The sequence below is a fragment of the Rana temporaria genome, chromosome 9 (assembly GCF_905171775.1).
Source record: "Rana temporaria chromosome 9, aRanTem1.1, whole genome shotgun sequence".
Lineage (NCBI taxonomy): Eukaryota > Metazoa > Chordata > Amphibia > Anura > Ranidae > Rana > Rana temporaria.
Genome location: NC_053497.1, coordinates 171159378 through 171183304, shown reverse-complemented (window position 1 = coordinate 171183304; position 23927 = coordinate 171159378). Strand labels below are relative to the sequence as shown.

At 42.8% G+C, this 23927-nt stretch overlaps 1 protein-coding gene and 1 long non-coding RNA gene across 2 annotated transcripts; one reads left to right on the top strand and one right to left on the bottom strand.

Annotated features, from left to right (window-relative positions):
* The first annotated feature begins 6293 nt into the window (after window positions 1-6293).
* Window positions 6294-18385, top strand: LOC120914342. Its single transcript, XR_005743661.1, has 3 exons — window positions 6294-6329; window positions 12208-12304; window positions 18220-18385. It is a non-coding gene; the product is annotated as an uncharacterized LOC120914342 (long non-coding RNA).
* A 3895-nt stretch (window positions 18386-22280) lies between these two features.
* Window positions 22281-23216, bottom strand: LOC120914625 (olfactory receptor 2AP1-like). Its single transcript, XM_040325309.1, has one exon. It carries the CDS (start codon window positions 23214-23216, stop codon window positions 22281-22283), a length of 936 nt encoding a protein of 311 aa, XP_040181243.1.
* Window positions 23217-23927: the final 711 nt, after the last annotated feature.

Below are 23927 nucleotides of genomic sequence, written 5' to 3'. Positions count from 1 at the left end.
CAATGGGCAGGACGAGCGATTTGCTCCAGTTGGTTCGGAGGCCAGAAAGGGCCGCGAAACTGTCCAGGAGCCGAAGTGCTCCAGCTAGCGAGGGACCGGGGTCCTTAAGAAAGAGGATTAAATCATCCGCGTACAAAGCCAGTTTCTCAACCACCGAACCCACCTGTATGCCGGACACTTCACTCGACCTCCGCAAGGCTTCGGCCAAGGGCTCCATCACCAGGGCGAACAACGCAGGGGACAAAGGACGGCACTGCATCACTTTAATTGACAATTGCAATGTGGCTCCCAAACAAAATTGACGTCCTTTTTCCCCCCACAAATAGAGCTTTCTTTTGGTGGTATTTGATCACCTCGGTGGTTTTTATTTTTTTTGCACTATAAACAAAAATAGAGAGACAATTTTGAACAAATATGTATTTTTTACTTTTTTCTATAATAAATATCCCCCAAAAATATATTAAATTTTTTTTTTTTTCCTCAGTTTAAGCCGATACGAATTCTTCTACATATGGACATTTGGGACCATTCACATTTATACAGCAATCAGTGCTATAAAAAAGCTCTGATTAATGTATAAATGACACTGGCAGCGAAGAGGTTAACCAGTAGGGGGCGGGGAAGGGGTTAAGTGTGTCCTAGGGAGTGATTTGGAGGAGTAGTGGCTTACTGTGACACAACACTGATCGCTGCTCTTGATGAGAGGGAGCATACGATCAGTGTTGTGTCACTAGGCAGAACAGTGAGATGCCTTGTTTACACAGGCATTCCCCCATTCTGACATTCCGTGACCCGATCGCGGGACACCAACAGACATCGAGTCCGCAGGTCCCGCGGGCATGGTCACAGAGACCACGGCAGGCGCTAGGAGGAAGGTTCAAAGCAACGTATATAAACGTTGCTTTGCCTACCCGTGCAATTCAACGTATAAGTGCGTGAGGCAGTCGGCAAGCGCTAATAAAAAGTTATGCCCAGGTTTGCATTTGATATAAGGAAGGAGTGGTCCTCATGTTTGCATATAATACAGTTTTGGTACTTGCTATTTATAAATCCAATGTGCACATGTAATGGTATGACACTCACAGGAATTACGTACTGTACGGCTATGTATTTTTTTAAATTTGTTTTAAGGTCCTTACTAGTAAATGAAGAAAACATATGCAAAATATAATTATATATAGTTTGACCATTGAAAGAGTTAATGGGGTTCATTTACTAAAGGCAAATAGAAGGTTCACCTTGCAAGGGCTAGTTTCTCTTTGCACAGCAATTTTCCCCCAGAGCTTAGTGAATGAGGTTAAAGTGGTTGTAACGGCTTAAGGTTTTTTATCTTCATGCATTCTATGCATTAGGTTAAAAAAAAAATCTGTGTGCAGCAGCCCCCCTCAGCCCCCTTATACTTTCCTGAGCCCCATTTAGATCAAGCAATTTTGTAGGATTGTCTCAGCTGCCCGAGACTCCCTTCATCATTGGCTGAGACAGCAGAGTGGTGCCATTGGCTCCCGCTGCTGACAAACAAAGTCAGCCAGCCAATGAGGGGAGAAAGGGGGCCGGGCCATGGCTCTGTTTCTGAATGGACACAGGGAGCTGCAGCTTAGCTCGGATGCCCCCTAAAGCAAGCTGCTTGCTGTGGGGGCACTCAACAGGAGGGAGGGGCCAGGAAAGCTGAAGACGAACCTGAGGAGAGGAAGATCTGGGCTGCTCCGTGCAAAACCATTACACCAAGCAGGTAAATATAACATGTTTGTTATTTTTAAATAAAGAAAAATAAAAAAAATAGATTTTTACAATTACTTGTGTTGTGTCAGCCAATTATGTGCAAGCAAAAAGTTTTATTTTTTGTGTTTATTGCACATGATTGGGTATTCTTTGCAAAATGAAATTCCATTACCTTCACTCAGCTCTGGACAAAATTGCAAAGTGCAACTCCCCTTAAAAGTGAACAGTCTATTTTCCGTTTGTAAATCTCCCCCATTTAATGCGTAGTACTCACATTAAAATTATCCTTTTTCGAACAAGTACATCAATTTACACGGCATAGGTAGTAAATACATTTTGTTGGATCCATAATGGGAAGCAAAGTGTGGCCTAAGGCTTCACAAAGCCTAGAGTCACTAGGCTTTGTGAAGCCTTAGGCCATACTCATGCCCTTTGCAGGGGTTAAGGAAGAAGCCAGATTTTGAAACATCTTATTACAGCTGCTGCTTGTGTGGGCGGGATGTGTATTGCGCCAATCACACGGGATGAGTAGAAGAGGAAGGTCCTCAGGAATTGGCGCAGTACACATCACACCCATACAAGCAGTAATAAGATGCTCCGCCTCTGGGTTCTTCCTTAGTCCCTGAAAAAATGGGGGATCGGACTGGGAACTATGGGGTAGGGGAGAAGGACAAGGAGGTAGAGAGGGGGAGAGAGAGACAGAAAAAAAGGGATGGAGAGAGAGAGAGTGAGAGAGAAAGAAAGGAAGAACGAAAAGGGATGGAGAGAGAGAGAGAAAAAAGGGATGGAGAGTGAGCGAAAGAAAGGGATAGAGAGGGAGAGATAGAAGGGGATGGAGAGAGAGATAGAAAGGAATGGAGAGAGAGCGAGAGAGGGAGAGAAAAAAAGCAATGGAGAGGGAGAGAAAGAGATGGAGAGGAAGAGAGAGAAAGGGATGGAGAGATAGAGAGAAAGAAAGGAATGGAGATAGAGAGAGAAAGAAAGAAAGGGATGGAGAGATAGAGAAAGGAAGGGAGAGAGAAGGAAATAAAGGATTGGCGAGAGAGAGAAAGGAAGAAAGGAATGGAGAGAGAGAGAGAAAGAAAGGGATAGAGAAGGAGAGCTAGAAAGGGATGGAGGGAGAGAGAAAGAAAGGAATGGAGAGAGGGAGAAAGAGACGGAGAGAGAGAAAGAAGGGTTGGAGAGAAAGAAAGGGATAGAGAGAGAACAAAAGAAAGGGATGGAGAGAGAGAGAAAGAAAGGGATGGAGAAAGAAAGGGATGGAGAGAAAAAGAAAGAAATGGGTGGAGAGAGAGAAAGAAAGAAAGGAATGGAGAGAGAGAGAGAAAGAAAGGGATAAAGAGGGAGCAATATAAAGGGATGGAGAGTGAGAGCCAGAAAGGAATGGAGAGGGAGGGAGAGAGAGAAAGAAAGAAAGAAAGGAATGGAGAGAGAGAAAGAAAGAAAGGAATGGAGAGGGTGAGAGAAAGAAAGGAAGGAATGGAGAGAGAAAGAAATAAATGAATGAAGAGAGAGAGAAGGGTTGGAGAGAGGGAGAAAGGGATGGAGAGAGAGAGAGAATAGGGGATGGAGAGAGAGAGGGAAAGACAGAGATGGAGAGAGGGAGAAAGGGATGGAGAGAGAGAAAGGGATGGAGAGGGAGAGAGAAAGGGACGGAGAGGGAGAGAGAGAGAGAACAGGGTTGGAGAGAAAGAAAGGGATGGAGAGAGAGAACAAAAGAAAGGGATGGAGAGAGAAAGAAAGGGATGGAGAGAAAAAGAAAGAAAGATATGGGTGGAGAGAGAGAAAGAAAGGAATGGAGAGAGAGAGAGAGAAAGAAAGGGATAAAGAGGGAGCAGTACAACGGGATGGAGAGTGAAGCCTCGTACACACGGCCGAGGAACTCGACGTGCCAAACACATCGAGTTCCTCGGCCAGTTCAGCCCTGAAGCCGCCGAGGACCTCGGCGGGCCGAGAGCTCCCATAGAACAACGAGGAAATAGAGAACATGTTCTCTATTTCCTCGCCGAGGTCCTCGTCGGCTTCCTCGGCCGAAAGTGTACACACGGCCAGTTTCCTCGGCAGAATTCAGCCAGAAACTCGGTCGGAAGCTGAATTCTGCCGAGGAAACTGGTCGTGTGTACGGGGCCTGAGAGCCAGAAAGGAATGGAGAAAAAGAGAGGGGAGAGAGAAAGAAAGAAAGGAATGGAGAGAGAGAAAGAAAGAAAGAAATGGAGAGAGAAAGAAAGGAATGAAGAGAGAGAGAGAAGGGTTGGAGAGAGGGAGAAAGGGGTGGAGAGAGAGAAAGGGATGGAGAGAGAGAGAGAATAGGGGATGGAGAGAGGGAGAAAGGGATGGAGAGAGAGAAAGGGATGGAGAGAGAGAAAGGGAGAGAGAGAGAAATAGGAAGGAGGGAAGAAAATGTGCTTCACCTCAGATGAAAATGTGTTTCATTGTGTTGAAAACTTAAAATACCAAAGTGGAAGAATATTCTTTTCTAGAAAATGTGTAAGCAAAATGAGTTAGAAAATTATATAATAAAAACTGATAATCAAAGAAGCAAATTACTACATGAAGAAGTTTCACATAATCTTTGTAATGATAAATTCACTGTAACATGGGTTTTGACTCATCCTAAATATTATATAAAATGAAATACTGTATATCCCCATCACGGTGTGGGGAAGGTTCTCCGAAGTCATGTTGTCTTTCCATAAATAAGCGCTTTATAACCTCCTGACAAGCTCAATAACAAGCTCTCAATGGACTAGACTCTCTGAAGACCGTCAGTTCATAACAAGCAATTATTTAATACATAATATTCCAAAAATAATTAACTACTAAACAATCATTATTTGTACTGTACACTCTCAGTGGTAGTTCTGTATGATGACCTAAGTAAAGTAAATTATGTCCAGAACCGCAGAAGTGAATTCAAAAGAATTTCTTATCACCGCCTGGTGTGAAATATCAATTTTAAAAGGATTGTACAATGGTTTTGTACATTTTTGTAAAGCCAAAATCTAAAATTATTTACATGCAGTAATCTATGCATATTGCATATTAAAATTGAGTGTAAAGCTCTTAACTCATTTTCACATACTGTATTTTCTTCTGTCTTTTTACAGCCTGTTGGACGTGACGTCCAACAGGCTGTAAAAAGACAGAAGAAAATACAGTATGTGAAAATGAGTTAAGAGCTTTACACTCAATATTGTTTGCAGAATTTAATAGTTCAGGGTGAAATTTACATGCAGAGCTAAATGACTTTTCAGAGAGACTCATCCCTTATAGGACAGGCCCATCTGAGGTTTTAATGAGACAAATCCTGCCTCAAGGTGGGCTGCTTTTGCTCTGCTTTCTTTTCAGCTAACCCCTAGTGCTCTGTAACATCCTTTGAAGTGTATTAAATGCTTCATTACAGTACATATAAAACCTACCTCCCAACTATCTAAGATGGCGTTGTAGCACAAATTATGTAGGCAACGGACACACCCATGCCATATAGTGGTTAAAACCACAAGTAGTTTTTTAACCACTACATTTATATAGGCATTTTAAAATAACAATTCCCAAAAATAGAGATGGTTATAGACATATAAAAAAACTGGTGAGCTCTAGAGAAGTGCACAACAAAAAAATGTGTTTTGTTTCAGATTTGTTCGTTAACCACTTAAGGACCGCCTCCTGCACATATACGTCGGCAGAATGGCACGGCTGGGCACATGTACGTAAAGGTACGTCCTGTACTAGTACCCAGCCATGGGTCGCGGAGCGCGCCCGAGGCCCGGTCCGAAGCTCCGGGATCGCGGGTCCACGCTGGAGTGCGGCGATCGGACCCCGGAGCTGAAGAACGGGGAGAGCCGTGTGTAAACACGGCTTCCCCGTTCTTCACTGTGGCGGCTGCATCGATCGTGTGATCCCTTTTATAGGGAGACACAATTGATGACGTCACACCTACAGCCACACCCCCCTACAGTTGTAAACACACACTAGGTGAAACGAAACTTCTTCAGCGCCCCCTGTGGTTAACTCCCAAACTGGAACTGTCATTTTCACAATAAATAATGCAATTTAAATGCATTTTTTGCTGTGAAAATGACAATGGTCCCAAAAATGTGTCAAAATTGTCCGAAGTGTCCGCCATAATGTCGCAGTCACGAAAAAAATTGCTGATCGCCGCCATAAGTAGTAAAAAAAAAAAAATTATAAAAATGCAATAAAACTATCCCCTATTTTGTAAACGCTATAAATTTTGAGCAAACCAACCGATAAACGCTTATTGCGATTTTCTTAACCAAAAATAGGTAGAAGAATACGTATCGGCCTAAACTGAGGAAAAAAAATGTTTTTTTATATATTTTTGGGGGATATTTATTATAGCAAAAAGTAAAAAATATTGCATTTTTTTCAAAATTGTCGCTCTATTTTTGTTTATAGCGCAAAAAATAAAAACAGCAGAGGTGATCAAATACCACCAAAAGAAAGCTCTATTTGTGGGAAAAAAAGGACGCCAATTTTGTTTGGGAGCCACATTGCACGACCGCGCAATTGTCTGTTAAAGCGACGCAGTGCCGAATTGTAAAAACCCCTTGGGTCATTTAGCAGCATATTGGTCCGGTCCTTAATTGGTAAGTTAATAATTTTGTTTCATCATATTCATTATGTTAGAATGAATAATTTTTGGAATTTTTTTTTGTACATTAAGATTTGTTTCCTAAATTTGGATTCGGTTAGTATATTTATCATTATTTTCCAATCTATTTGAATTACCAAAGATGGCTAAATTTGGGCCAGATCCACAAAGCAGTTACGCTGGCGTATCTATTGATACGCCGCGTAACTGCTAGGTTGCTCCGGCATATCTTTGTTTTGTATCCACAAAACAAGATACGCCTGAAGCTGGGCTAGATTCGACTGGCGTACGTCTTAGTACGCCGTCGGATCTAAGGTGCATATTTACGCTGGCCGCTAGGTGGCGCTTCCGTCGATTTCCGCGTCGAGTATGCAAATTAGCTAAATACGCGAATCCACAAGCGTACGTCCGGCCGGCGCATTTTTTTACGTCGTTTCCGTAATGTTTTTTTCGGCGTAACGTTACCCCTGCTATATGAGGCGCAGCCAATGTTAAGTATGGACGTCGGGCCAGCGTCGAATTTTCCGTTGTGTACGTCGTTTGCATAAAACGTTCGCGAATAGGGCTTTGCGTAGAATGACGTTCATGTCGAAAGCATTGGCTTGTTGCGGGTTAATTTGGAGCATGCGCACTGGGATACCCCCACGGACAGCGCATGCGCCGTTCAGAAAAAACGTCATTTACGTCGGGTCAAGACGTATTAACATAAAACACGCCCCCATCTCATCCATTTGAATTGCGCGCCCTTAGGCCGACACAGTTACACTACGCCGCCGTAACTTACGGCGCAAATTCTTTGTGGATACGGGAAATACGCTGTAAGTTACGGCGGCGTAGTGTATCTGAGATACACTACGCCGGACGTAAGGAGCACCGAGGTACGTGGATCCATTTCAAATTCATTTTCAAATTTAAATTTATTTTCGAATTTGAATTCAGATTATTCGTTAGTTCGTTATGTTATTTTGTTTTCTTATGATTTATTTATGATTCGTTGAAAATTCGTTACTATTGCGATTCGGAGATTTGGATACATTCAAATTTTCATCCAAATATCCATTCATAACAAAACAAATTGCATATGTATAGTGAGCTGTATAGGTATGTTTTATTTTTACATGTGGTTGGGGTGAATGTGATTCTTTGCTTTGTTTGAATATGTTACTACATTTTCTACAATAATAAATATCAGTATTTTTATGAGGTTATGTGTTGGTTTCACCATTTCTATTGCTTTGTGTGAGGACAACTGCTCCAATTTTTGGAAAGGACCCCTTTTTTTTATGCTAATTATTACTTACAGCACTCCCTATTTTTATTATTTCTGTGATTTTAAAATTATAACTACAATAGTTTATAGGCTGGACAAAATATTTGGTCTAATAAAACACTTTTGATACTAAAATAAAATATTTTTAAATACAAATCTAAACATCAGACCAAAATTAGGACAATGAGGAGCAAAGAGGTTCCAAAAGAGGGACTATACTAACGATCTAATTGGCTATTGCGGTGATCAGCCTCTGTGCAGCCCGCCCATGTGTTTTTTTTTCTCCTCTGAATGGAGAGAAAAATACATTTTATCTTCCTTTCCTTCCTGCAGGGGAAAAATGTCAACAAACAAAATTGCGTAAAAAAAAGAGATAATAAAAAAAAAAAAAAGAAAGAAAAAAAAATACTGTAGCTAGATCAAGGTTTGCAAAATGCAACTTTGCCTGTGTAGGCAAAAATCCTTGCACTGGCCCTGCTTCCTGCCTTTAACCACTGAAATGTAATATAGGCTTTAACATGTTAATGTCATTTGAGATGTTATTTTTAACATTTATAGTATTTGCAGCTTTTATTAAAATATTACTGCGCAACCCTACTGTAAATGTCCCCGTTTAGGCACTTCCTTTTATAGGGTGACAACACTGTCCCTGTCTCCTAATTGTGCTCCTATGTTGTCACCCTCTCAGCACTCTTACCAATAGAAACTTTCCTTGCCAGCTTCTACTTTGTAGAATCACGGTTCGCTGCAATTATAGCTGCAAGTCTTTTTGGGTATGTCCCAAGGCCCCAAACATGGTGGCACGCAAAGCATGTAATCTGGGGGACATCTTGATCTGCTCAGAATTCATAAGATCCCCTGCATACATTTGGATGTCCACATACCCAAGATCCAAGGGAATGTTTCCATGTGGGAACTGTCAAGTTTGCCCCTTTGTGGACCGTACTCTTTTATGGACTTTTATTAACTCCTATAAAATCAAAGACCTGATAAATTGTTCTACAACCAAGGTTATCTACATGATTTTATGCCCTTGTTGTAAATTCTATATTGGAAAAATAAAAAGACAACCAAGAGTTAGGGTTGGTGAACATATCAGAGAAATTAAGGAAAAAGACACCGAGAGTCCACTAGCCAAACACTTTAAAAAAATACATGGAGGCAATTGTGAGGGAATGAAAGTCAAGGGCATCTATGCCTTAAACCTATCCCCTAGAAGGGGTGATTTTGACAAAGTTCTCAAATAAGAAATTTGGTGGATACAAACGAAAAAAAAATTTCTATTCCGTTTATGGACGGACACAGCAGACTTTGACTTTAGGGTTATATCCACTTCCTTCCAGGAGAGTTAGGCAGAAAAAAAGCACTTTAAGTGTTAACAACACTTTCCTCAGTACAGCTTCTCCCAGGGGGCGTGGTCCCCCAGGTATAACCCACACACTCTGCCTCAGCAGCTCCAGTTTCTTTCTGCCTAATGTCAGGAGAGGACAGGCCTTCTGGAGTCCCTGTACTCTGGATTTTTGTTGCGATTTTTTTTGCTTTTATTTATTTGTTCCTGCATTTTTTAATCCTGTGATTCTTCTATCAACTGCCGACTGGGTGACAGGCTGGGTCTTGACTCTTGTAGTCCCCCCATGTTCGGCCATCGAGCGTGTGCCGGACCTTAGCTCAGCTCTGGGTCATCCACGACAGGCCCCATTGCTCCAGGGGCGGCCGGGGAACTACATGTTCCAGGACACACATATGACCGGTCTCTATGGCCTTGTCACAGTGTGTCTGGCCGGGATACCTCCAGCCGGTGGTTGCAGGACGGGTAAGTAGTGGCCCCTTGCCTTGGCAAGGTGGTATGGCTGGTGTTTTCCCTGGGGAGGTCGACTGAGGGTCCGCCCTGCTTTCCTCTCTCTCTTTTCTCTCCCTCCTTCCCCATACTGGGTAGCGGCTGTGAGGGGGCCTCCTGGGGTCTTTTTATTGCCACGGGGACCGTGTGTTGCTGGGGGGCTGTGTTTTTACTTATGGAGGGTGCTGCTGTGTGTTTTGTGTGTCACTGGGGGTTTTTAAACTGCGCACAGCCGCCATTTTGCCGTGGTCACGGTTTACATAGCTCGGCGGCCATTTTCTTGTAGCCCGCTGTTGCTTTTTACCTCAGACGGCGGCCATCTTAGAAAAGTCTTGGCCTCTTGTGACTGTATTAGTGCTGCAAAAGACTGCAAATCATTCCTGAGGTGACAGACGCAGCGCAGCCAGCGCTTCAGAGCACACCTCAGTTTTTCAGCTCACACTGCAACTGAGTGGGGTGGTGAGTTCCCTGGGGGCCTCTACCTTCTATTTTTTGCAGCCAGGAGGTGACCGGTGGGTTGTTCTGCTTTGCAGTGCTGGGTGACACAGCAGTGGGGCATCATGGAGCCTGAAGCTGGTGCTTCTGCCCCAACAATGCCTGAGTTAACCCTTAATCCCCCTGCCCCTGCCAAATCTGTTGAGGCAATGTCGGCTGTCCTTGAGGCGTTTCTCGCCAGGTTTGAAGCGACAAGTGGCCAGAAGGGGGGTAAAAAGCGCCCCCTCCCTGAGCCTGCTTTTGGGGACGTTTCTGACACAGAATCATATCCTGCAGTTGCTTCTGGCTCTGGTTCTGTCATGTCAGATGATGCGGGCTTAATCCACACGGACTGTGAGGATGACTCTGCTTCAGGGCCAGTGAATGATAAGGAATTTGTTGGAGCTCTTATCTCTGCGGTGCGGGATACTCAGAAACTTGAGGATTTGGCGGAGGCATCGGATGTGCCGGTCCCTTTTTGGGTTCCGCAAACCGCCCCGCACCACAAAAGTATTTTCTTGTATTCCATATTTGCACAAATTGCTATACAAGGGATGGGATACGCCGCAAAAAGTTTTTGCTGTTCCAAAAAACGTTGCGGTCTGTTATGCCTTTGAGGAGGACTTTTTGAAAAAATGGGTCTCTCCTCCATCAGTGGACCCTCCCGTGTCCAGATTGAGCAATGCCACCACATTGCCTGTGGAAGGGGCTCCCGCCTTTAAGGACCCCGCTGATAGGAGCGTGGAGGCTGTGGCCCGCTCCATGTTCACAGTAGTGGGTTCGGCTGTGAGACCGGTTTTGGCCGGGACTCTGGTGTCGCAGACACTGACCGAACGGGCAAAGCAGGAGCTGGAGGCGCAGGATGCTTCTGAGACCTGTAAGGACCTGGCTGAACAATTGGTTCAGGGTCTAAAGTTTGTCTGTGAGTCGGCCCTGGATACGCTTCCCTTGCTTTCCAGGGCCTCCGCCTATGCTGTGGTACTGCGCCGCCTTGTGTGGCTGAAATGCTGGTCTGTGGACCAGTCCTCAAAGAAGGCTTTGGTGGATTTGCCTTTTAAGGGTGAACGACTTTTTAGGGCGTCCCTGGATGACATCATAAAGGATTCCACAGGTGGTAAGAGCACACTGCTCCCACAGTCTGGGAAGGGCAAGGAGCCTCGCCATAAGCAAGGACCCTCCTTTACTACCCCAAAGCGTTTTTTTCGTGCGCCCAGTGCGGCGGGAAAAAGTTGGCAAGGTGCTAAGACCCCCGCTGCGGGGCAGAAGCGCACCTGGTACCACAAGCCCAACAAGCCTCCGGACAAGCCTGCTTCCGCATGAAGGTCTGCCTCCGCCCGTGTCTCGGGTGGGGGGCCGGCTTCACGACTTTGCGGCTCGGTGGAGGTCTCTTCTTTCCGACCGCTGGGTTTGCAAAGTAGTTTCCTCGGGGTACAAGATAGAGTTTCTCTCTTGTCCACCAAACAGATTTTTTTCTTCCAACCTCCAGCTTCCTCCGGACCGCCGGAAGGCTCTGTCAGGGGCTGTCCAGGATCTACTGGGCGGGGAGTGATTGTGCCAGTTCCCTCAATGGAACGGTTTCAGGGGTTTTACTCCAATCTGTTCGTAGTCCCCAAGAAGGATGGGGTCCAACCAATCCTGGACCTAAAGGCCCTCAATTGTTTTGTCAAAATGCAAAAATTCAGGATGGAGTTGATTCGCTCGGTAATAGCGGCGCTCCATCAGGGGGACTTTCTGGCGTCCTTGGATATCATGGACGCGTACCTGCATGCTCCCATATGCACAAAGCACCAGAGGTTTCTGCGCTTTGCGGTCAGGGAGGACCATTGTGCAGCACTGAGCATGTGCGAGATCTGCAAGGCTGAAATCCAGGAAGTCATACAGTCTGGCTTCATGATGCCCACACTTAAGATGGCCCCAGTCAATTTCTATTTTATAAAGTGTCTAAATGCTGTAACAACCTAACAAAACGGACCTTAGTTTACAGACTAACTTTACTAGAATACATTAAGCTTGTGTATTACAGGGGTATTTATATTTAAAAAGTGAAATTGTGGCCGGAACTCCACTTTAAGAATGAAGAAGGTCACCATTGTCTAGCTTTTCTCAATCATTTTTACCTCTATGAATTTAGCTAAACAGTAATATTACTCTCACTATACCAATACCCAACTACCTTGGGGCCTTTGCCAACCTCGTACTGATGATATGTCCATGAGTCCATAGGTGAGATTGTACAACACACTTGAGGACTAGGGGCTAAAGTTTAATCAACCTTCTCATTTCTCATTCTAGCCCCGTGCAAAGTCAAGTCAAATGAAGATATATTTAAACATCAAAGAAGATTCAAATTTGATCTCTGGATCCTTATTTCATGTAATGCAACATTTTGGTAAGAAAACATGTTTTTCGCCTACAATGGTTTATTGAATGGTCTTTGAAGATTTTTTTTTACCGTACATTCTCAAAGAAGAGATCTTTTTCTCACATCATTCACCATTTTTCTTAAATTGTCTTAGGGTTATGCAGGCTTAGTATTTAGTATGCAGTCTTTTCTTTTGTTTGGGGAAATCAGAAGATGCGAAGGGGTAATGTTAAATATCTGGCCTGCCTGCATTAGGGCACACCACCATTAAACCATGTGTAGTGCTTTTCAATATATTTTCTAATGTTTACCCAGATGTTATATCATTCATGGTAGGTGCATATTATGTGGTACACCTCTTATAAGAATGTATCTTCTTTGTACTGTGGGATAAAATCTATATAAGATATATAAGATATGTACTCACACTACTCTGATTATTTAGGTTATGGCTTGTGTTTGTATAAGCCTGTCCATTGTTGTACCCAATATCTTTGTAGCAAGGGGTGGTGGTGAATTTATTCCAAGGGGCCCAGGTTAAGGTATGACGTTTAGTATTTCCCCTTGCAATATGAGTAAGTTCTTCCATGAGATATACTTTAGAGACCTTTTGTAGCCATTTCTTCATGGATGGGATTATAGGTTGGCCCTAGTAGGTATGAGAGCCTTAGCTGTATTTTACAGGTGAGGGATGAGTGAGCATTTGTAGATGCCAATTTGCTCTTTAGTGGCATGGAAGAGTATGGTCCACGGATCATGAGGAAGGTTGATCTCTGTGATCTGATAAATCAGGTTGAGGATGTTAGACCAAAAAGGGCGGATTAGGGGGCAAGTCCACCAGACGTGGGCATGGGTGGCATTTTTACCACAGTTCCTCCAACATAATGGGGAGCTGGAGGCTAACAATCAGTGTAGCTTAGACGGGGTGTAGTGCCACCTGGTGAGTAACTTGAAGTTGGTTTCTGCCATTCTTGAAGCTAGTGAGGGGACATGTGACAGTCATAGGATTGGATTCCCATTTAGCAAGGTAAACTGGCAATGGGGGGCTTTGTAATTCAAAGAGAGCATTGAAAAAACATACAAGAAATAACAGGGACAGGGAATAATGGGCCCCGTCAGTGTAAGGCCTATGTGAAAGATGTAAACAAAAATTAACTCTAGCAATGCTGAAACAAGAACATAATTAAACACGTAGAACAGATCATAAAACAAAACAGTTCAACAACGAGGTAAAGGGTAAAACAGAACCAGAATTAGTCTCCAATGTGTATTAGATAACTGATCTCAGGGGGAGATCTGAGGTAAAGAAACAAGTAGGTAGCAGTGGTGTAACAGCCATAATTATCGTGGGAAGAGGTGGGTGCAAGGGAGACAGATATACTCAGAAATTAGCATACCCATACAGTGTCGTGGTGCGCCTCTTTCTGCCACTGGGAGTCCAAGGAAACCGAGAAGGCAGGTATGGGATCCTGCCAACCCGGGAGTTCCAGCGGCGGTATATTTAGCTCCTGCCTGGTCCACTGGTCCACAGAATTGATGAGGGGACTCTCCTGCTTCAGTAAGCCATAAGCCCATACTTGGGGTTCATCAGTCAGCAAGGAATAATGAATCCCACTTTCACTGTTTCAGAGGAAAAAGTCAGTGGTTGCAGAGCCAGGTACAGGTAACATGTGTTTTTAAAGGATCTGAATTTCTTCCGATCACCGGAGAAGCGTTCAGGTGTTGGCACTCATGGTTCCGGAGGGGGCATCACCACAGCAGGAGTGGTTGCCAAGGAACTAGTTAAAGGTGACCCTTGACTTGCGGGAGAAGGTGTTGCAGGCAGGTGCTGCAATCGGCCTTTAATTGGCAGTACTCTTTCTGGAGTTCTTGGATGGCTTGGGTGAGGGCTGTGATCTGTAGGCTGGTGGCTTCCAGTGGGGAGACACCTCCGTCGGCCTCTGACATGGCTGGTTGACACTGTCAGGAACTTAGCAGGAAGCTGAGATGCTGGTAGGGCTCCCCTTGCGGCCAAGGATCACTCACAGGAAGACAGTCCATAATCAGAATGAGCAGGGGTAAGCCGAGTCTTAGTACAGGGAGCAGGATAAACAGAGTCCAATAAACAAGCCTGGGTCAGATGCAGGGAGCAGACAGAAGAAGGTCAGATGCAAGCCAAGGGTCGAGCCAGAGGATCAGGAAGAGTGGGTCAGAACAAGCCAGGTTGGTACACAGGAGATCAGATCAACAGGAAATTCAGGATACAGGAACACAGGGGGAGCTGACGATCAACCAGCAAATGCAGACACTAGCAGACTTCCTTATATAGGCCCATGTGACCTGCTGGTAGAGATACTGGGTCCTAAAGTCCTTCTCCTGACAGAGATGCTGGGTCCTAAAGTCCTTCTTGTGCTGTTGGTTCCCTGACAGTGCCTTTGCCTATGCAGGTTTGCCAACCCTGCACCATTACGCACAGGGATGCGCCTATTTCCCTGACACTCTTCAGAAATTTGGGCCCTAGGTGTTGGTGTTGCCACAACACTGTAAGCCCTCACAGTTAGTCTTGGTAGGCGCTGGAACGCCCTGCTGTGAACTATTATATTAAGAATTGTAATTGGCCTTTGGTGGTGCTGCTGGTGCCACAACACTGTAAGTCGTCACAGGAATGGGCCCTGCTGTTAAATATTAGATCAAGAATTTTAATTACATGCCCCTGTTGAACAGGGGCAGAAAAATTGGGCATTTGTTGGTGGTGGTGGTGCTGGTGCCACAACACTGTAAGCCCTTACAGTTACTTTTGGTGGGTGCAGGAATGGGCCCTGCTGTGAAATATTAAATCAAGAATTGTAATTACATGCCCCTGTTAAACAGGGGCAGAAAAATTGGGCCTTAGGCACTGGTTCCTTAACACAGCAACCCCTCACAGATACTCTAGTTGGAGCGCAGGAATGAGCCCTGCTGCAAAGCATTGCATCAAAAATTGTAATTACACGCCCCTGTTAAACAGGGGCAGAAAAATGTGGCCTTAGGCACTGGTGCTGGTGCCACAACACTGCAACCCCTCACAGATACTCTAGTTGGAGCCCAGGAATAAGCCCTGCTGCAAAGTATTGCATCAAAAATTTTAATTATACGCCCCTGTTAAACAGGGGCTGAAAAATTGGGCCTTAGCAACTGGTGTCGGTGCCCAGAACCAAAAATGTTCTTACAAACTATCAGCATGATCATTGAGGAGGAAAAGGATAGTCCCTCAGCATTATCAGGATAGTCACTCAGCATAGGCATTCTTGAAGGGAGCTTGATAGCTGGTTGTGATCCAAGCCTGATTCATTTTTATGAAGGTCAGTCGATCGACCGAATCGGTGGAGAGGCGCACCCTGTGATCAGTTACAAAGCCTCCAGCAGCACTGAATGTGCGTTCCGAAAGAACGATGGATGCAGGACAGGCCAGTAGCTCAATTGCATACTGTGCAAGCTCTGGCCAGTGATCCATCCTCAAGACCCAATAAGCCAGAGGATTTTCCATGGGAAAGGTGTCCAAGTCAGTCTGATCTTGCCCCTAGGTATTCTCGCACCATGTAAAACAGACGCTGGCGATGGTTGCTGGAACCGGTCATACCTTGGGGCTGCGGACTAAAAAATTGTCTGAACGCATCGGTCAGACGGCAACCTTCTCCACCACTCCTTCTTTGACTGACTCACTGCTCAAGGAGCTGGTAGTAATCTCTCAAGGAATCCTAAGGTTCCACAAAGGCTGGTTGAGAATGGTTTGGTTGAAGATTGGAAACATAAAGTGGAAAAAAGTAGAGATCTCTACCATTACCCCTTTACAGATCAATGCTCCCATTCCGTTAAAGAATCTGGAGCCCAAGGACCACACAACAAGTACCAAAGGCCCCCTTTCAGGCTTTAGGACAAGCAACAAAGCTTTAAATGCCAACATTCAAAGAATTGATGACATCTTTTGGGAACAGCCTGCTCTTTTAGGAAAAACTTGAATCTAATGTGTTACTTCTGACCAAATATATACATTTAATTTAAAAAAAATTTCCTCCTGACAATCAAAGTTAGTATAAAGGACTTTTTGGTATAGCCCCATCTCAGAAACCTATGTCTTGGAAGACAGTCTTGCAATTCAAAGTCTTCATTGTTGGATCAGTTTCTGTGGAGTCGCAGGTACTGTCCCACAGGAATATTTTTAATTACATATTTAGAATGCATGATATCCACATGCAATAGCGAATTTCCTGCAGTGGGTTTTCTGAAGAGGTCAGTAGAGATTATACCTTACAAATCTTTATTAATTGTAAGGTCCAAAAAGGGCAGGGGCACATCGTCAGCGTTAAGCGTAAATTTAAGATTCCACTCATAAGTATTTAATTGTTCGTCAAACTCCATCAATAAATTCTGTGGTCCCATCCATAATATGAGTTGCAACGTTACAAAGTTATTGCAACATCTCATTTGAACCAAAAATCAACCTCTCTGCAATTCATTGCAGCAAGAGCCTAGCACAAGCTTGTGGAACCACAGGTGCCAGCAGACCTACAGACTGGCAGTGATTTGTTTTTCCTCATTGGGTGAAGGAACTGGTGAATCTCATCAACTGGGAACTGGACTATTTCCTATGTGAAATGCTGCCTTGACGCTTTTTAGACATGTGCACACTGAAATATGTTGTTTCGGAATTTAGTTTTCGTCCAAAAAATTTAATAATTTAGTTACTTCCGAAATTCGTTTTTATTTATTTTGTTTCGTTAAAAAATGCATTTATCCAAAAATCCGAATTAATCAAGGTTGAATCTGTCATTGAAGACTTATGGTGTTCTAAAAAGATTGAACGAAGCAGCTGAACTGTACGATGCCGCAGATTCAACACAGAGAGAAAAGATTTGACATTATAGAGACATGAAGATTCGACAAAGTTGATGTAGTAAGACTAGTAATAAATATATTTATTAATTATTATTACTAGTCAGCCAACATTAGAATTCTTCTATAGCCTATGGGCGGAGCATTTGACCATAAATGTCCGCTCGTGGCGATCGTATGTTGTTAGCTGCTTTGTCGAATCTTCATGTCTCTATAATGTCGAATCTTTTCTCTCTGTGTCGAATCTTCATGTCTCTATAATGTCGAATCTTTTCTCTCTATGTTGAATCTTCATGTCTCTATAATGTCAAATCTTTTCTCTCTATGTTGAATAATCTTGGACTAATAGAATTAGGTTAGGCACATTTAACCACAGGTTTGATAGACACAGATCGCTATTGTCACCGCCATGTCGAATCTTCTATCTGTATTAAACTGTTGTTGCAACAAAACAAAAATAAAGCATTTTTTATGTCGGATCTTTCGGATTTCGGACTCTGCACATTTGTTATCGTTTGTTAAAACGAATGTAAAATTCGGACGAAAAATGCATTTGGACGAAAATGAATGCACATGTCTAAGGCCCCGTACACACGACCGAGTTTCTCGGCAGAATTTAGCCAGAAACTCGGTTCAGAGCTGAATTCTGCCGAGAAACCCGGCCGTGTGTACACTTTCGGCCGAGGAAGCCTCGGCGAGGAAATAGAGAACATGTTCTCTATTTCCTCGTTGTTCAATGGCAAAAGTCGGCCCGCCGAGTTCCTCGGCGGCTTCCACACTGAACTTGATGAGGAACTCGATGTGTTTGGCACGTCGAGTTCCTCGGTCGTGTGTACGGGGCCTGACGCTTATACAAGAAGCAATCTTATGGAGCGAGCCTACATAAACCTGTGGGAATTTTCAGTGGTGAGCGCATGATGTTCTGATCCCAGGATCATATTCGTAACGTCTTAGCTTGGTACTGGAGGGTATCATCGCAGATGTATCAGCAGGATTTCCCATCTGTTATCTGTTTGAGCCTTATTTGACCTTTTAGTCATCCCTGGAGGTGAGCGGCCAATCTATAAATATTTTCCTTGATCTTTTTCAAGGTTGGATTCATGTTTGGTTTTCTTCTATCAAGTTATAAACTCATGCCGCATACACACGATCGGATTTTCTGTCCGAAAAACCTTGGATATTTTTTCCCTGACGGAATTACGCTCAAGCTTGGCTTGCATACACACGCTCACACAAAAATTCTCTGAACTTTCGACTGTCAAGAACGCTGTGATGTACAACACTACAACGAGCCGAAAAAATTAAGTTCAATGCTTCCGAGCATGCGTCGAATTGTTTCCGAGCATGCGTCAGAATTTTGCGCGTCGGAATTGCTACAGACGATCGGAATTTCCAATTGGAATTTGTTCCGTCGAAAAATTTGAGAACCAGCTCTCAATCTTTTACAAACGGTGGAGTAGCGCTAAAGAGTGAAAAGGCCTTCATATGCCATCTAAATCAATAAGAAGGCTAAATAGGAGTCCAATAAATATCAAAAAATGTGAACAAATTAAAAAATAAAAAGTGAAATAAAAAGTTAATAGTCCAACAATGTGTCGAATTTGAGTGTTAGCACACTGCTGCAACCGTGAAGGAAAACTCTGGGTCCAATGATAACTATAGCTTGCTGACCCTTACCAGAATGGAAGATCCTAACGGATCTAGTCAAGCTGAAATCACTGGATCACATATGTTGGAATGGAGCTTGTCTTTTGAAGCGATCCTCCAAGGGGTCACCGATCCACCAGTAAAGCAACAGTTAAAGTAGAAAATATAAACGAGGATAAAAAGAGCCGGCCGGCGTGTCAGAACGAAAGTCCTCAGATCGCGGTGACGTCAGCACGTCGCCTCCCAACGTTTCGTCTACACTAGACGTGGTCACGGGAATGAGGAGACGTTTTGCGTCACCGCATATAAACGTAAAAGGGGCAGGGACTCAAATGGACAACAGTCTCAAAGGATCACCCGTCCGCCATCTTGCTTAAGGGAAAAAGAAAGGGAAAACCAATGTAATTGCAACATATGGTCTAAAAATAATACGGAGACACTGCCAATTACTTATACACTGACGGAGACACTGCCAATTACTTGTACAATGACACCTTCAAGGAGACAGCGTCCATATAGAAACTTTTTTACAATAACGATACAGAGCAAAGTTAAAAAAAGGATACAAATATAAAGGCTGGTGTGTGTCCTCTGTGACTAATGTCCACATGGATAATTATGTAACAACATCCCACCTTAAACAGGGCCATGAAATCGTATATATACATGAAAATACAAAGACTATATTTAAAGCCCAGTGCTATATAAACGTTAACAGACCATATATAGCAAAAAATACATATAAAAATACATAAAATGTCCAATCATGGATTACACAGATAGATAAACTATAAACAGCAAATGTAAGTATGAACATGCTGAATAAAAATATGAATTTGCCAAAAAATTAAAAAATAAATAAAAGTAGAAAGATAGATCAAGATCATGATTTAAGCATTATCAATAAAACAATTAACGTCTACCTCTATATTTAAACCGTAAGGTTCATAACATTTTAATGTGTGGACCCACATCATCTCTGATCTCGAAATGCTCCTCACCAGGTCACTCCCTCTCCAGTGTGCCTGGAATTTCTCTATCCCCAGGAAGGTAGTGCCTGTAGGGTCTTTATTGTGGGCCAACAAATAATGTTTGGACACAGAATGGTTTGGGAAGCCACTGCAGATATTAGTTAGATGTTCGTTTAAACGTATGTGGAGAGGACGTTTCGTCCTGCCCACATATTGGAGCCCGCATGGACATTGAAGTAAGTAAACCACTCCCACCGTAGAGCAGGTAATAAATGTTTCAATTGGAAACCTCTTAGTTGATTGTCTAGAACTGAAACTAGTAGTTTTCTTAGGAGTCTGGCGATTAATTGCACAGATATGGCATTTGCCACATTTAAAAAACACTACCAGGCCGGACAAAAACATAGAAGGAATCCTAGGGGGATCCAAAACATTGGGTGCCAATTTGTCTTTCAGGGATGTAGAACCCCTAAATACAACCCGAGGCTTGTCAGGTAGTATGGCACCCAAAATGTTGTCACTCTTAAGCACATGCCAGTGCTTACTGATAATGTGTTTGACGCTGGCATGTTGGCAAGAGTAGTCGGTTACAAAGGGAGTTCTGTAGTTGCCCGCTTGGTCATCCCTGGGCTTAATGCGAAGTAGATCTTCACGATTGGTGTTGGTCACCAATTCCAAAGTGTCAACCAAGGAACTTCGATTGTAACCCTTTTCAATAAAGCGTTCTGTTAGAGCACCGGCCTGGTCAAGGAACATATTATGTTTACTGCAATTCCTTTTGAGACGAAGGAATTGCCCCTTGGGCACAGCTTTGAGCCAAGTGGCATGATGACAACTGTCACATGGGATAAAAGCATTTCTGTCTGTACTTTTAAAGTAGGTGGAGGTGGTAAAACCATCACTATCGACAGAAATGGTGAGGTCCAAACAATTAATTTTGTTCTTACTAGCCTCATACTTGAGGACAATCCCCCTATTGTTGGAATTAAGGAATGTCATGAAAACAGATAGTTCCTCTTCAGAACCTCTCCATAGGAGGAGGATGTCGTTGATGTACCGCGTCCACAGTAAAATCTGGGGCCTAGTACCAACACCAACGACATCCTCCTCCCATTTGGCCATAAACAAGTTGGCCAAACTCGGAGCATATTTGGCCCCCATCGCAACTCCTCTATCCTGCCTGTAATATTGGCCATCATGCCAAAAGAAGTTGTGGGAATCTTTTATTGGTGGAAATTCCGACAGTAAAAGTCTGATGGAGCCTACACACGGTCGGAATTTCCGACCAAAAGCTCACATCGGACATTTCTTGTTTGAATTTCCGACTGTGTGTACGCAGCATTACTAGTCACCTTATTCACAAACTGAAACTTATTTGATTTTTTCACTTGGACTATTTTTTTGCACTTTTGTTTTTCAATATTATTATTATTATTTTTGTTCAATTTATTATATAATTATTATTGAACAAGGACACTATTATTCTTTGTTTTTATTTACTTATACCTTAACATAACCATTTTCTAGCAATCCAATTCCATCATACCAAGGATTATGAAAATTGTATGAAACCAAACATCGCAGGTGTATATTTTAGAGTCACATACCAGGCAGGGCATAGACAACATGACTCCATAAGTAGACTTTGACTTAATGGAGTTTTATTAACATTCTGCTAATGAAGTTTAATAACACTGCTGCATGCTACTTGAGTCTTATCAAAGGTACTTTAACTAGAGTGTGTGTATGATAGTGCAGGGCCAATAGAAGTAAAAATTAGTTCCAATTTATCTACCTTCACAGTGGCAGATTTGTGTTTGAAGTATAGTATGGGTGGGTCCTGTTCTGGTCCTAGGCTGCTATCTCTTTGATAGCAATGAAGGAAGCTTTCAGAGATGGTTAATTCTTTGATGTGTACAGGGAGCCTGGTACAAAAGTTCATCTCACTTTTTGAAACATTTAATAGTTAAGAACATTGGGTACAGCTAACACATTTGCGAGGAGGGGGTGAGTGGGAGAGCTTCCCCCTTCTTCAAGGCTTGGGCAGTTAATGTCACCTAAGGGATCTGTGTTAAGGCTTCATGAAGACCAGTGTCTCTTGGTGACACTAAAGGCAGCTGGAATGTTTTCTAATAGGATTTATGATGCCTCTGCTTTTGTTAGAGATGTCTCAGGCTGAGTTGTGTTCTAGTGGGGTTAGCATTTGTATGAAGCGTCTTTTCTGTTTCTGGCTGTCCACCCCAGATATAATATTTCAATTAGAACATTTTCATCATTGACTTGCAAATTCTGGTGAAATGAGGGTGGCTTGGTGTTCAGTATGACTTCCTCGTTCTCCCCACTCACTCAGGGTTCATCAGACCTCATTATCACAAAAAGTACTTACAAAAAAGAAAGTCAATGAGTTTATCAAAAACAGTCTTTCCATTATGTTTTCACAAACACTTTTTTTATGGTCGTAAGGCTGTGTTGTGAACTGCGTAATCTTTCTTATTAAATACATTTATATCCTTTGAACTCAATAGTCAATCCCCTTAAAAATTGATCATAAAATACTCGAGCTTCCGCTGTAGAGCTGACTTCACATCCTTATTTTTTAGGCTGTAAATGAAAGGGTTTAGCATGGGAATCACAGCTGTGTTAAGCAAAGACAAAAATTTACTGGACTTAATCAAACCAATCGGGGTGAAATATTGACAAACAAGACTTGCATAGTGAAGAGTAACAACAGTTAGGTGTGAGGAACATGTGTAGAAAGCTTTAGATCTCCCCGTACTTGTCTTAATTCTCATTATGGTTGCAATAATGAATGAGTAGGAGATGAAGGTGAGGAGAAATGGGGTGAAGACTGAAAGTAACCCCCCCTGTGTGAATATTAACAGCTCCAAAATAGAGGTGTCATCGCAGGATAGGTACATCACTCCTATAATATCACAGAAGAAGTGGTTCATTTTAATGGAAGTATAGCAAGAAAATCTTGACAATATACCCATTGCAGGTAGAATTTGTAGAAGACTAAATGACCAGCAGAATATGGCCAAGCCAACATAGACTTTACTATTCATGACAGTTGAATAATGCAATGGCTTGCAGATGGCAACATAACGATCATAGCTCATGATAGTAAGTAGGATTAACTCATTGCCGCATAACCATCCAAAGAAGTAGACCTGTGCCATGCAGTCATTGAAAGATACTACATTATTCTCTGTTACAAAGATAACAAGGATCCTATGTAGTGTTACAGTGGTGGAAGTCATGTTGACAATCGACAGATTACACAGGAAGAAATACATTGGAGTGTGAAGCTGAGAATCTAGGCACACCAATAAAAGAATGGACATGTTGCCACCAAGAGATATAAGATAAATTAGAAGAACCAGAAGAAATATAAGCACTTGTAATTGGGGGATATCCAAAAGCCCATTAAGAATGAAGAAGGTCACCATTGTCTCATTTTTCTCATTCATGTTTAACTTTAAGAATTTAGCAAAACAGTAATATTGCCTTTACTATACTAATGCCCAACCAGACAGGAAAAATAACACTTTTGCCAACCTCCTACTGACAATCTGTCCAATGGCCCATAGGTTAGATTGTACAACACACTTGCAGTCCAGACTATGGGTTTAAGGATAATTAATTCTCTCCTCATTTACTCAATCCAACCCTGTGACTATTTTTTCCAGTAGTCCAGTCAAATGAATATCTATTTAATCCCCAAAGAAGATTAATATTTGATCTGTGCATCCTTATTTCATGTAATACAACATTTTGGTAATCAAAAATGTTGTCGCCCACAACGGATCATTGACTGCCATTTGACTACCCAACATTCTCAATGAAGAGAACTTTTCCTCACCCCGTAAAACATTTTTGCAAACATTGTCTTAGCACTTGTTAGCGCTGCACTATATTTTTACTATTTGATTAGAGTTTTTTGGTATCTAGACTCCCAGTGCTGGGGGGCAGCTCCCATTTTTACTATCTCCAAGCGCAGTGTTTTCGCATCTTGTTAACGATTGCCTTAGAACTATGCAGGCTTAATGTAGTGTGTGTGCTTTTCACTATTTTGGTAAAATAAGAAGATTCGAGGGGTTAATGCTAAATATCTGGCATATCTGCATTAGGGCACACCACCATAAATCCATGGGAAGAGCTTTTCGCTATATCTTCTAATG